Consider the following 15,317-nt stretch of genomic DNA (forward strand, 5'->3'; position numbering starts at 1 on the left):
AGCAATACCAAATATATCCCAACAAATTAGTAGTTGATACTGATAGTTTTCATCAGATTCTGAAAAGTCACAGCATGCGATATTCGCAAATTCGCTAACCCATAAATAATATAAATACAGATATTTACGGTCAAGTCGTGAAAGATAAGTGATAAGCTTCAACACCTTGGAGAACTTTGCTAATAGATCATACTATGAAGGTTCTAAATGTAATATAACTAAAATCTTGAAACAAAACTATACCTCCACTGCACAATAAGTTCAATATCAAGTTCACGGTCTAATTCCTCTATGTCTTTATCGTCATCGATGGTTTCTCGACCAGGTTCGGATTTTAGCAGTGAAGCATACAAAGATATGTATTTTTTACGCAAGGTTGCATACTTCAAGACCTGCTCCCAAGACATTTTCCCACTGCAAGCAAAGCATTATATAATGTAAATTTCCCATGCATTGAAATATACTTGAAATATAATATTCTTTTAAACAAGTATACTGGTTAAATTGATATAAACCAAATTCAGTAACTTAAAAAAATATGCAAACTATTTAAGCAGATAGTTACCTATACCCCTATATATGTGCTGTCGTTACCACCTTGACAGCTTGACAACTTTTTTATCATCTTACAATTAAGTCAACCCAACTTACTTAGGTCTTAATCTCAAAACTATTCTGGATATGCGGAAAAAACAACCCGAATGAATAAACCTAAATTCACAAGGCTTCTAAAGGCGCTCGTTTTATACAGTACAAAACTAAATTATAAGAAGATGAGAATCATGAGATACAACAGGATGTGAAATAACTCAAGTGAATACCTTGCCTTCTTCATCTGGTCTGAAATAACTCTGCACGCATACTTCCACCATGATCTTGGATCAGATCTCACAGGGGCAAGAGGCCGAAAATGAGCATATTTCAATCGTTGGTTAAATGAAGAGAAGTTGTCAGCTAGCTTCAGTAAATCCCTGTAACCACTCTGCAAATTTTTGAAATAAATGCCAGTTAAAGAAACAATTAATATCATCAAGAGTTACTACTAATGAGGTTATATAGAATATAAATTCATCAACCTTTGACAAACAAATTGTCACATCATCCAAGCTCACTGCTGCTTTCTGTAAAGGTTGATCTCGATTAGATGAATTTGAGCGCTGTTTTAAATAAGTGGCATTTCCAGATACAGGTTGCAGAACATATGAGTGCTTCTGAACAAGACCACTGGCTGGCTTTCCATCCTTTGTGCCAAAACTGAAGACCTGAAGTGGATTCTTAGTACAGTGACATGGCAGCTGAAAGCTAAAAGATCAAAGTAGACTGGTTAACATATATGAATCATACCTGATCCCATTCAGAAGGTTGCAAATTCTCCCATGGTTTCGAAATATGCCATGGACTAATATCAGAGTCCAAATAAACAGCCAGCCTTTCAAGTTCTACAGACTGGAAATAACTAGAAAGTAAAATAAGTAGGTGCATAAAGAGACTTTTCTGAGAGATAACTGCAACTTGTTTAAACTGATTCACTCTACCCGATACAAAAAACCAAACCCAGTATAAACGTCCAATTAAAAAGAACATACAACAATAGGGCATCCCTACCCTAGAGCCAACTGAACTCAGCAGCTTTTGCGTACAAGTTTAACAAATGTATGGAATAACTCATGTAGAGTGGCATATATCATATGGTTCTCTTAACTATAAACAAAGGCAGCAATGATTTCACAAGTCTCATCAGGATTGCTAGCAAGACCAATAATAATATGATAATTCTCTATGCAAACCTTTAATATTTTATAGTTATCAATCCCAGACGCCCTGCTTGCGGTGCGCGCATATAATGTATATATGTGTGAACCCTCGGGTGGGCAAAAGTAAAATTGCACTAATTTTGACGTTATTTTACTAATCTCGTGAAAATAACGTTAAAAGCGGCGGAAGGTTAATCAGGCATCATGTGGTGGCGTTGATAGCCGAAAGACAAGGGCACATGCACCAATCAGCCGGTGTCCCGATGATTGAGTGCTATGTGCCTTATGTCCAAGGCTTGATGCAAAACTACTATCGAGCCGGGGGTCTCACCGGAAGCAGCCTCTCTATCCCTATGGGATAGAGGTAAGGCTGTCTACATCTTACCCTCCTCAGACCCTACCATAGCATTGCTATTGGTGGGATATACTGAGTACGATGATGATGAGTTATCAATCCCAGAAACATGATTCCTAGGTATTAAACAAAAAGTGATATCACCTCAACTCAAACTAGGGAACATTAGATTAATCCAAATAATATTGCATATGCTTGGTGCTGCAAAGATGATAAGTCATGCATATCAAAGCTTGTATTTAAAAAAGAAGACTTTTGTAGTTGCTCTAATGCGCCACCGGTGACAAAAGCCTCCTGCCCATTATCATCAACTGTTGAAGCTGAGAGTTTCTCCAAGGTAACACCAGCTGCAAATGGATGGCCAGGATTGCTGAAATATAAAAGGAATTAGCTGCAAATTCCAAGTAACAAGACAACAAAGAGAACTAAAATTAATTACCTTTCAAGGTCTTCATATCTGATATGTATACTTGATATTGATAGCTTTAAATTTCCTATTATTGTGTTGATGAAGGACCCCAGCCATGATTTATTCTTAAAAACAATAGAACATTATGTTATTCATTTGAATGGAAATTCAGAAAGCCTAATAGAAACATGATAGAACTTCTCATTAGTACAGATATCAAATACTATTTCAACAGTTTCATGTACCAAAGAAGAAGGTGGCCTCTGTTAATTAGTAGATCTTCAATGAAAAGAGAGAGAGAGAGAGAGAGAGAGAGAGAGAGTATGGTAAAAGATGATTATACTAAGAGCATGCACAAAGAGAACAATTACAGTAAGACACAAAAATCCTGATGGGGTGAATATGAAGAAAAGGTTCCATATATCATATTATGTTCCTTGTCAAAAGCATCATCATATTAATGTCTATGTATGTAAAACAAGTGTTATTTGAATTTTAGGCAAATACCATTTCGGTGGTCAGTATCCGCCTACTCTCCAGCATCTTCATTTCCATGTCCTGTTTCAAGATGCATGATTATTTGGATGATCATCAATCAGACATCACAGAACAGTATGCCGGCGTCTTACATTTATACGGGATTTCTTAGTTTTTTGAACATCCTCGGTATAACCTTCAACTTGGGTCTCAGGTTCAGCTAATAAATAGATACGATCTAAGTATACCAAAACCGGCTCTTGACCAATTCTGCTCCAAGGAACCTGATATACATAATAAATACATAAAGGAACTCATTTTTTCAGGCAATGGCATGACGAAGATTTCCTAAATTGGTATCAATTACATGTTTAATTGTTTGATACAGAGAAAGTAGATGATATTTTCACCAATGTAGGAAACAAAAACAAAAAAAACAGCTAAGATGAGGATTAGAGGCAAATAACATATCAGTCATGAGTATTGCTGAACCGGTACTTAGTTTTAAAAAGCGTGAGGCGCACCGAAGTGATAGGGTCTCAAACCGAGGCGCGAAGCGCAAAAGCGCACCGCTTTTCGTACATGAAGCACAAAGTATTTGTCCTTAGAAAAATTATATTACTCAATAGGTTTCTATCACCACTTGCTAAAACTTAAAACAAAAATAAGCTTGATATATGATTTTATATGTAACCTATATGTACAACCTAAGAAGCACAAAATCTCTTATGATACAGTCATTAAAATTCTCTACATGAATATGAGAAGACTTATCACCCCCCACCTTGAGCTTCACTGATCCAAGAAAGCCTGCCTTAACCTTGACAGGCAACTTGAGCGCATTGAGTGCCTCCGGCTTCAGCTGCATGTTTGTTAACTCTACATTGCCTGTTACAAACAACCAAATATCAAACATGGTATAGAATAACATAACATGGAACTTGGAGACTTCATATGTATACACCAACAAGATAGTTAACATAAGTTTCATATCTCACTGACTTCAGATACAAGAATCTTCACCAAATATCAGATAACAGTAATATTTATCATATCCATTATTACTATGGTCAGTACATAATTCTAATGCCACAACACATTTCATCCCGTTACTGTAATTCACGATGCACAGATTACAAAATGCCAGGTAAGTAACAAATCCACCAATCTCAGGTCCAATTTAATCAATGTCCAAATGCTTTAAAAACCTATAAACTGGTTGTCTCTTCAAGTTAACTCAAGGAACTAAAAATGCATATCACACACACTGAGCAGTTTATGGCATTCACATCACAAAACCGCACACCAACAGTCCATTAAACATTATCAGTTCAGCTATAACTCACTCCTGCTACCTCTAATCAACTGCTACATTTGAAGTTTGCATTTATAATCCCATTTTAATGGACTTGAGATTTAATCAAGTATTCAAATGCTTTAATCTACTACCTCTAATCTCAAGGCAACTAACTATCCTTCCTAGGCCAAATTCAATCAGGGTTCAAATGCTTTAAAATTTAAAAACCTATAAAAAGCATATCACACACTCTCAGCAGTTGATGGCAATAACGCCGTTAGTGTCTGAACTGCGCGTAACCGTTAAACCTATCATTTCAGCTATCTATCTAATAACCTGCCATATAAGAAGTTTGCATTTATCCCCCAATTTATGCCCTAATTGGTATAAACACCACCACAGCTAACTCCACCGACAAATTAAATTCAAATAGTATTAGCATTTGGTCAGTCATATCAATGAAGAAGCATTCAACAGGTACGCGTAACAGAAAATAAAACCCTAAGCGAACAAAATGAAGGTTGTAACAGAGTGTATGATGAAGAGTAGTAGTACCTTGCCAGACGCTGATGCTGAGAGCTTCTTTACTGAGTCCACGGACATAGTTGCCGAGATACCTCTGCAACAGGTACGCTACTTGATCCTCCAACATCTTCTTCTAATTATTATTATTAGAGAACTCTCAATTTGATTTTGAATTTGATCATAATAAGAACAAGTATTATATTAGTATTGAATTATAACAACGGAATCAATAGGATATAGAGATTAGGGTGCAAAGTGAAGAAGAAGAAGAAGAAGAAGAAGAAGTGTGTGTAATTGAGTCGATTGAAGGTTCGATGAAAGAGAGAGAGCCACGTCACAATTAACGGAACGAGAACGTGCCACAGCTGGCTCAACCACGTACGTATTGTATTGTATTCTTTCTTTCGAGGTTTTTGGTTTTGTACATATACAGACGGTAATGAGATGAGATTATTTATAATATTGAAATCAGGTCTCACGTGATTGATTCTTGACTATCCGTCGATTATTAATTTAATATCCTCACTTGTTCACTAACACTTAGATAACTAACATAGTGTTCCTGAGTTTCATTTAAGAGGAGAAAAAGAAGGGAGAAGAATTGAAAGAGGAAAGAAAGAGAGGGGAAGGAAAATATGTCACTTCATTTCATGTTCCCGAGTTTAATGAAAAATGGAAGAAAAGGAAAGAAAATGTAGGAGTTAATAGGTAGTTAATGTTATACACACACATTTTCTCTCATAATCTCTCCAATTTGGAATGATGGATATTGAATTAAGTTTTCTAGCATTTTCTCTCCCCTCCCCTCCCCTCCTCTTGTTAAAAAATCTTTGGAACATGATTCTTTCACATTTTCTTCTCATTTCCCTCCCCTCCCCTCTTTAAATGAGACTCGGGAACACAACGTAAGTTATTGTAATCGATTATGGTAACAGGGTCATAGGGAGTGTGATGATAGTCTTTGATGAGACCTGTCTTGGATAGAAATTATAACATTTTGTAAAACTGGTTTTGTTGTTGGTTGGATAGTAATTAGCAAGGCAACTAAGTTAGGGTGAAGATGTACATGGATCGGTGTCTATTTAGACCCTCTAAAGTCCAACCTATTCCTCAACGTATTCTTATTAACTTTGTAAATTTTTTACACTTATATAATAAATTCCTATTTATTGTTTTATTAACTTTTAGTTTTATGAGTTATCCCTATTTGGTTTTATATAATTTATCTTACCAAATTTGATTTGAGTTTAAAGGTTTATTCAAATTTCCGAGTCACCATCTATTAACTTTTAGTTTTCCGAGTTATCTCTTATTTTATTTAATTTTTGTCAGTTTCTTCTTTAAAATTTAAACATACACGTAAAAGCAGACAACCATGAAGAAGAGGACGTCGTTATTTAAGGTTGGACGCCGTTATATAAGGTTGAGACGCCGGGATATAAGGTTGGACGCCGGTACAATATATTAGGACGCCGGAATACATTAAATGGACGTCGGAATAATATGTTAGGACGCCAGAATAATAAGGTTGGACGCCGGAATAATATGTTAGGACGCCGGAATAATAAGGTTGGACGCCGGAAAATATGTTAGGACGCCGGAACAATATGTTGGGACGCCGGAACAATATGTTGGGACGCCGGAACAATAAGTTGGGACGCCGGAACAATAAGTTGGGACGCCGGGGATAATATGTTAGGGCGTCGGGATAATAAGTTGGGGCGTCGGGTAATAAGCTAGGGCGCCGGAATATAAGGTCGCCGGAATACATGAAAGGGGCGCCGGAAATACGGTTTTCGCTGGAATATATAAACTTGCGGGTAGGTCTACACAAGCACGGTCGACGGAAAACATGGAAGATCCGTGTCTTTTTCAATACCGTCGTTTCTGGCGGCGACACGATCTCTGACCGTCGGAAACGACGGGAACATACGGATGTAAATAAAGTCGCCGACCAACTTATATTTCAACTTACACTCGGATCCTCCCTTAAAAGTGACATGTGGTGCTTGATGGTTGGTCGGAAAAAAACGTCGGATGTCGGAGAATAAGTAAGGATCCGCCGGTATCGTGGACGGACAATCTTGGAATTTTTCTTGGGTGTGGACAAACCCTTGACTTGAAGGATATAATGTTGGATATTTTAGTGTTATTGGATTAACTTGTCGATGGAGGAAATAACGTTAGAGATTAAACGAGTTAGGTGACGCGGGAGTGTGGACTTATTTAACAATAATGTTATTTGGGCTTTGTATACTTGGGCTTAAGTATAATATTAAGTGGGCTTGTATTTGGTTATTTTGGGCTCATGTGAGATGTGAGAATTGATTTATATATATCGATTTTTTCGTTCTCTGGTATGAATCTCCCTCAATCGAATATTCAAAGAACAGAGAAGACGGTTACTTCTTCTCTGGTTCTTCATCACATTCATAGGATCATCGAAATCCAATTCCAACTACAGAAAATCTTTGTCTTATCCGATAAATCATTGCGTGTAACCCTCAAATAGGTTTATCTGAAAGTGATTCACGATTCAGAGATTAATCCAGGCAATTGTTCAAGAAACCAAGACTGAAATCAATATTACAGGTTTGCATTAATGATCGAATTCATCCTCCAGGTACGCAAATTTTACAACAAAGATAAACCTATAGGGTTAATTTGGTTATTGATTTCAATTTTTGGTAACCCTTATTCGCAATATTGGTTGGTAGTTTCGATTTCAACTTGCGATTTTGATTTAACAAATCGATTTCTGGTTCTTGACTTAGTCTCGTACGGAAGTTCTGTTATAGGGGCAAATCGAATTATGATTGAATTGATAATATGGTTCTAGAAAATGAATTTGCAATCAAGAAACTAATAAATAATTCTAGTTTTAATTCAAACATTTAAATATTAAATGTTGAATAAGATTTTGTGAACTTTAGACTATATCGGATATTATGTGGTTTGGTCTTACCCACAAATCATATGGAATGACCAATGGAATTTTGAAATTCAATTACTTTTAAAGATCTTAGAATCTGGTCTTTCTCTCGAAGAAACAAAGCATAAACAAAATTCACATTAAGTATTTAACTATACATTTTATTCATGTGAATTTGTGTTTCTTGTCATGAGAATTTATATATCCATGGGTTTAATTTGCATACGGTTCTATTGGCCTAAATGTTGATATTTTGAATATCATATACAAATGGATAAGGATAGTTTATATAACCCAGTTTGATTTTTTAATAATAATAATAATAATAATAATAATAAAGAAGAAGAAGAAGAAGAAGAAGAAACTGGTGTGCATGATGGTTTGGTTTAGTGATTCTCTAGGACATAAACACAAATACAAGAACTATATGGTACCCTTAAGAAACTGAATTTCTTGAATGGTGCCATATGGTACATCATCAATATTATTAAATATATATGCAGTCACTGTCTATTTTGGTAACACTAGTTATCAATGAATTAGTGGTTTGAACAATATTTACACATGATTGAACCGATGCCAACATGCTACATATATTTATTTTTTACTATTATAGGAATAACCTTTTAAATTAAATGTGGATCTTACATTTGTTGTCAGTAGAGAAAAACAATTGATTATGTTTTGCCTTGAAAACCAATATACTATTCTCAGTATTTAGCGGTTGGTTTTGATTCGAATTCTTGTGTTTACTCAATCGAAATTAATGGCGATTGGAGAATCGCTTCATGATATGTCAAGCTTATTATTTAACTTGGCGAATCCAAGTGGGTCAAAAGGACTCGTATGCGCCAAGAGGTACGCTTATCAATTCTACTTCAATTTTTACAAAACCATGAGTTTTGTAGTTGATTTAATGAGTCATTCAAGACATGTTAATTATTTTTCAAAACACACAAATCTGGATTTGATTCAAAGAAACAATGTTTACTTTATAGTTTGAATGAAATAAAAATATTGTTAAAACATGTGCCCCGGTAGTACACACATTGGGTTAATGGGCCACAGCTCGGATGATAATTAACCAATAGAAGTATACAAGTTGGAAAACCCTTTGGAATGTGAAATAAAGATCGGATATAGCTGGTTTTCCGCGAAATCTATTTCAGTAGAGCGTATGATGTCGATGGCCCGAGGTAGAGCACTCAATGGGCTAGGGTGGCCCCATTTCGCGCTCAGGTGCGGAGCCTTCCGCTGTCACTGTGGAGCGAGACTGCGCAAAGGTAGAACATCATAGAAACTTCGCTGACTTTCTCATAAACCTTGATTTCGCTACGCTCAATAAGAAGCCGGAATAGCTTAAATTGGTTCGTGTTCCTATGAAACTCGATCTTCGGGTTTGTTATTGGGCTAGAAAAGTCTAATGGTTTTTATAATAATTCGGGAAGAATTATTTTGGTTTATTTCTCATTCCTAATATGTACAAGATGACATGCTTGCTTGGCGGGTAAACTCGGGTGATACGAGTCATATATGCAAGGATCTGAAATGGTTTGAAGAATTTGAACCGGTTGAAGACTTGTATTTACTTATGGAAAACATTTGTTTTGGATTATGTGTTGTATGGTTTAGGGATTAAAAAGAACCTCCTATCTGGGTTGTTTTAAATAGTTTCTGGTTTTAAGTAGGTTATTGAGTCAGATAAATATATTTTATCTCGACTTGGAACCTTTGTTGGATTCGGATATTTATGTATTGGAATATTTAAACAAAATATTAATGTTCTATTTGTTATTGAATCTGTTTTGTATGCCATAATCATTTCAAAGCAGGGTAGACTATATGTATATATTTTGACATGCCATGTTAGGTCATGTGAATTATTTTGGAGTGAAAAGAAAAATAGATTCCTGAAGGAAATGATTGATTCCTTGTTATCTTACTCGGGTTTGAGTGATTGATTAGACAAAGATGTTATTTTATTCTAGTTTTGCTATAAAGGATCTGGGGGAGGTTGATGGTATTCTATGTATAATAATAAAAAGGGAGTAACAATGGTATAGATGATTCGTTTTCTTTATATTGAGAAAGTATTGAAGAATTCAATCAGTTTGATTGTTCTTCGGTTAGCACTCCTATATATAGATCCTAATATCAAGTTTGTGCCTAATCAAGGTGATTCTTTTTCACAGTTAGAGTATTCAAAGTTAATTGGATATTTGATGTATGCTATGATTTGCACAAAGACTTACATAGTTTCTGTTATGGGTAATTTGAACAGATATACTAGTAATCTTAGTGCTCAACACTTGCAAGTAGAAAACAAACTGCTTAACTATGGATGCGTATTCTCTTTTGGAGGATGTTTCATTTCTTAGGTAATTAAGGAATAAATTTGCATCACTTAACAATGGAATTTGAGTTTCTAGCATTTGTAACAATTGATAAAAGTGGTTGAATGGCTAAGAAACTGTTATTACAAAATTCCATTGTGGTCAAACCGATATTACCAAAATCTATCAGGTGGGATAGTGATGACTATGTCAAATGTATAATGGAAAGTTTAGACGGTTATATATTATACAATGCAATGTGTGATATCAGTTGGTTTGTAATGTATGAGTATAATTTGGCTGATAATCTAACTAAAGAGTTAGGAAGAGATCTCGTGAACATATCAGTCATGGGGATGGGTTTAAAGTCCATACGTTAATATCATATGTCAAGATACCCAATTCCTATATAATACAACGTTAGATGCTGAATTCAACGTGGAAAGCTTGTCATATAGATATTGGAACACAATATCATAAACATCCCAAGGTTTGTGTTCGGACCGCGAGATAAAGTAGATTGAAGTATAGCTTCTTAATAGTTCATTGATAAATTGCAGTGCGGGTGCGAGAATAATGAACTACCTATAAGAATATGAAGTTTAGCCGCTTCAAGAAGCTTTGGACTTGAGCTTTGATATATTCTTTGAAGGATTATGACACATGCTAGTAAAATATTGTGTCGAGTGGAATTTGGATTTATAAACGTATGTGTATTTTGCCTTGAAGTATTCAAATGGATAGCAAGGGTTCAATCCATAGGACACCCCGATATTCGAATATTTTGATCGTGTAATTTACTAAGATGAAAATTCAATCCGTAAGACATTTTCATTTATGCATACGTTTGCGTTTCTATGATGATGGTTAAGCTAATCATGGATATCACTAAAATAGGGGAGGATTGTTGGATATTTTAGTGTTATTGGATTAACTTGTCGATGGAGGAAATAACGTTAGAGATTAAACGAGTTAGGTGACGCGGGAGTGCGGACTTGTTTAGCAATAATGTTATTTGGGCTTTGTATACCTGGGCTTAAGTATAATATTAAGTGGGCTTGTATTTGGTTATTTTGGGCTCATGTGAGATGTGAGAATTTATTTATATATATCGATCTTTTCATTCACTGGTATCAATCTCCCTCAATCAAATATTCAAAGAACATAGAAGACGGTTACTTCTTCTCTGGTTCTTCATCACATTCATAGGATCATCGAAATCCAATTCCAACTACAGAAAATCTCTGTCTTATCCGATAAATCATTGCATGTAACCCGCAAATAGGTTTATCTGAAAGTGATTCACGATTCAAAGATTAATCCAGACAATTGTTCAAGAAACCAAGACTGAAATATATATTACAGGTTTGCATTAATGATCAAATTCATCCTCCAGATACACAAATTTTACAACTTATAAGTGGACAATTTAGGAATTTGCCAAAAAAAAAAAATCAAAATCTGCACAATAAATGGCATTTCTATTTTTGTCATCGTGCCATTTTCAGAAAAAAATAATGCATCTTTTCTAGTTTATCCGTTTATGTAAGATACAAAATTATGAAGGATTCTTCTCATTTTTCTAACAATAAAACCCATTTGTTTTTAAGAGATAAGTTACTTGAATTATATAAGGTTTTGGTTACTATTTAGTTTTACTATTTTTTTGGAAGTTGATTTAATAAATGTTATCAAAGTTTGTTATTACTTTTTTTGGAAGTTGATTTTTGGAAGTTGATTTAATAAAAGTTATCAAAGTTTGTTATTACTTAGTTTTTTTTCCTTTACAATTACTTTTTATTTTAAACTTTTAATTTTAAGTTAATCTAAAAATACAATCATCATCAGATAGTAAATAAGTTTAAGATATCTTACAATTGGGTCTGTTGATTAAAAAGTTTCATATAAAACTTAGGTAGTTTGTAAATGTACAAGTAATTGTAATAAAACATAGAAGAAAACTAACTACTATTAGACATTATCTGTTCTTGTAATCAAGTTGCAAACTTACATTTTAACTTTCACTTGATGCGGGAGTGCAGGACGACTTAATTACTTTAGAGGCCACAAACGAATAAACGTTTTGGAAGCTCTTTCGAATTAACTCATTATAAATCATCCTCCTTTATTTTGTCTTCGAATCAAGAACTAACAAATTAATCAGTATTAGTAGCAAATGAAGTAATCAACTAAGCAATTAGTAAGGTAAACAACATCAATCATTTATCAGTCAAGTCTCAAATACAGAAACAATAAGCCAATAAAATAGACAAGGAACTTATCATTACAAAGTGATTAAAATATATAAAAAAATAATCTTGCATTTAAGGTTAATAACAAATAATTATTTATCTTTAAAACTATAATACTTAAAAGAGTTTTTAATATTTTTTAACAACAAAATCTACTTTTATGTTGTACTTGCAAGGATTTAAACTCACAATCCTATATTTGTGAGTGGAATGTCATATCACTAGACCGATAGGTCATGGTTAATACTTTTAAATTTTAATAATTCTTAAAATTATTATAAAAGTGAGTTTATTATTTCACGCTTTATTAAATGTTTAAACTTATTAATTTAATTAAGGGATATTGGATTTTTTTTTAATGTTTCTAACTTTCACCCGCTGACTAATAACACTCTCAACTTTCAATTTGTTACCCACCACTCTCAACTTTTACCCTATTTGTTTCTGGCACTCTCGAACTTAAAGAACCCTAACTCCGTTAGCTTTCTTGCAGACTTAGAATTTTTTTATTAATAAAAAGTAGGTTGTGGGTGTAACATCCGGCCCCTCGCACCACCAATATTGTCCGCTCTGCCCACGAAGAGCTCACGGATTTGTTTTTGGTTGCCCAGATGGACACTTCCCAGGAGGTCACACATCCTAGTACTACTTCCACCCAAGCACGCTTAACCGTGGAGTTTTCATGTGCTCCACAGCCAACTAAGCCCAAAACGCGTTGGTGATTGAAGAGGCAGAACATTTACTTATGAACCAAGGATCTCTCTTGTTCACGGGCCGATGTGGGATTTGCCTAAGAGTGGGACGATGTTGTGTTTGCCAAGGGTGTTTCAGACAACCCCCCTTTGGACTCATCGTCCTCGATGAGGCGTGTCCCATCATCCCGAATGGCACAAGAGTGGATTTGATACCACCTGTAACATCCGGCCCCCCGCACCACCAATATTGTCCGCTCTGCCCACGCAGAGCTCACGGATTTGTTTTTGGTTGCCCAGATGGACACTTCCCAGGAGGTCACCCATCCCAGTACTACTTCCACCCAAGCACACTTAACCGTGGAGTTTTCATGTGCTCCACAGTCAACTAAGCCCAAAACGCGTTGGTGATTGAAGAGGCAGAACATTTACTTATGAACCAAGGATCTCTCTTGTCACGGCCGATGTGGGATTTGCCTAAGAGTGGGACAATGTTGGTTTTGCCAAAGGTGTTATAGTGGGGCCCACGCCATCTTCTATCTTCAACATATTACATCTTCACCCACCTTCAACAATTCAAACCCTAGATCTCAAAAATCTGTCACCATTCCACCGTTCACCACCACCACTCCACCGCCCAAAGCGACCGCAATCTCCACCAACCTCCATCATCAGCGTCGTTGAAATCCTTTGCTCGCCAAAAAAAACGAGTTGCGGGTTTCCGACGAGCACCGTATCCATCATTTCACCGTCCACCACCACAACAACCACAACTTCCACCCTCCACCACCACTAGGGTCATACTCTACCACCTTCCGGAATTGGCTGCTCATCGGAAAAACGAGTTGCATGTTTCCGGCGAGCACCTCTTTATCGTCTCTCAACCGGTGCATAATCTCCATGATCTCCATTGTCTTTCTACACCTCTTCACCATATTCGTTTCCAGAAAAACGAGGTTGTGGAAAAACCAAGTTCACCGGAAATGGAGGTTGTTGAGGTTTTATGTTGAAGAAAGAAGATGATGTGCGACCCACAACCTACTTATTTATTATTAAAAAAATTTCACATCATCAAGAAAACTAACAGAGTTAGGGTTCGTTAAGTTCAAGAGTGCCAGAAACAAATAGGGTAAAAGTCGATAGTGGTGGTAACAAATTAAAAGTTGTAAGTGTTATCAACCACGGGTGAAAGTTAAGAGTATTAAAAACCAATATCCCTTTATTTAAAACATATGTTATATAATTTCTATAATATTAAAACTTATATTAATTTCAAAAGGTAAAAAATAAATCCAATTTGGTTAACTTATTCTCTTCTCATCAAAACCTGATTAATTAAAATTTATTAAAATTTTAAATAGTTTTTTGCTAAATTAAATACAGTGAGTTGCATATGAATGTAAACCGTAAATGGGCCTAGAAGAATGCTAGCCCACAACCACGGTTGCATAACCCGACTGGATCCAAAAAACATGAGGGAAAAGTGAGGTGCAACTATAAAGTTGTTTCAAAGTGAAATAAATAAATAGATATAGATTTGTATAATACTTATTTTTAATTAACGGCCCAAAAAGAATTAAAAGCCTAAAGCTTAAGCTTATTTACGAATTGAAACGAGCTGGTCCTAACTTAGAGCGCCCACAATAGTGAAAAAATTGTGTGTTTAAATCTAGAGCACGGGTAGAAGGGAGAGAGCAAGAGCAATATAGAAATCTAGACAGGTTTCGAACAAGTTTGTAAGGGGAAGGTAAAACAAAGTAGAGAGAATGAAATGTAGAAGAGAAGAGAAACATGAGAGAGTGGTGGTGATGTAGCGCCGACTTGCCACCATTAGAATGTCACTGACTTGCCACCATTAGGATGTCATGCAATGTGTAGTGGAGGGACATTCACTAGCTAAACAATCAAATATTTGTGTAATGGTTTAACAAACAACAAGTTTATTATTTATCCTTTTTATGAAAAATGTGAAAAACCGTTTGATTGGTTAATAAAAGACCCTGGCCCACAACCAGGGGCACAACTTAGTTGAGGCCAGAGCCCGGAGGTGACTCCAACCCATCTGTAGTGTAAATTTATCCCCTGTAAGTCAAAATTTTGAGCTTGTGCCCGACCCTGACTGATTTATGACTTTTTAATTATTATTATACATATTGAGTTCAACCCCGGCCTTTTGGAGTTTTGGGAGTGTCAAACTGTCAACGGTAACAACATTTATATATATTTTTTTAAACTTGGTAAAAAGATAAAAAAGAAAAAGGCAAATGAATTATTATCTCTTCCGGGCCCAA

At 35.5% G+C, this 15,317-nt stretch overlaps 1 protein-coding gene across 1 annotated transcript in view; it reads right to left on the reverse strand.

Moving 5' to 3' along the window:
* Nucleotides 1-4,998, reverse strand: part of LOC143613621 (uncharacterized) — a 32,284-nt gene extending 27,286 nt beyond the window's left edge. Inside the window, 11 exon segments of the mRNA XM_077087284.1 lie at nt 244-414; nt 822-982; nt 1,077-1,262; nt 1,345-1,446; nt 2,151; nt 2,363-2,479; nt 2,549-2,643; nt 3,026-3,076; nt 3,148-3,279; nt 3,780-3,883; nt 4,848-4,998. Coding sequence (XP_076943399.1) covers nt 244-414; nt 822-982; nt 1,077-1,262; nt 1,345-1,446; nt 2,151; nt 2,363-2,479; nt 2,549-2,643; nt 3,026-3,076; nt 3,148-3,279; nt 3,780-3,883; nt 4,848-4,944 — 1,217 coding nt within the window. The 5' untranslated portion in view covers nt 4,945-4,998.
* Between the last annotated feature and the right edge of the window lie 10,319 nt (nt 4,999-15,317).

This window comes from Bidens hawaiensis, unplaced genomic scaffold (genome assembly GCF_021521415.1).
Source record: "Bidens hawaiensis isolate Kalapana, Puna unplaced genomic scaffold, B.hawaiensis_p1.1 tig00037807_1, whole genome shotgun sequence".
Classification (NCBI taxonomy): Eukaryota; Viridiplantae; Streptophyta; class Magnoliopsida; order Asterales; family Asteraceae; genus Bidens; species Bidens hawaiensis.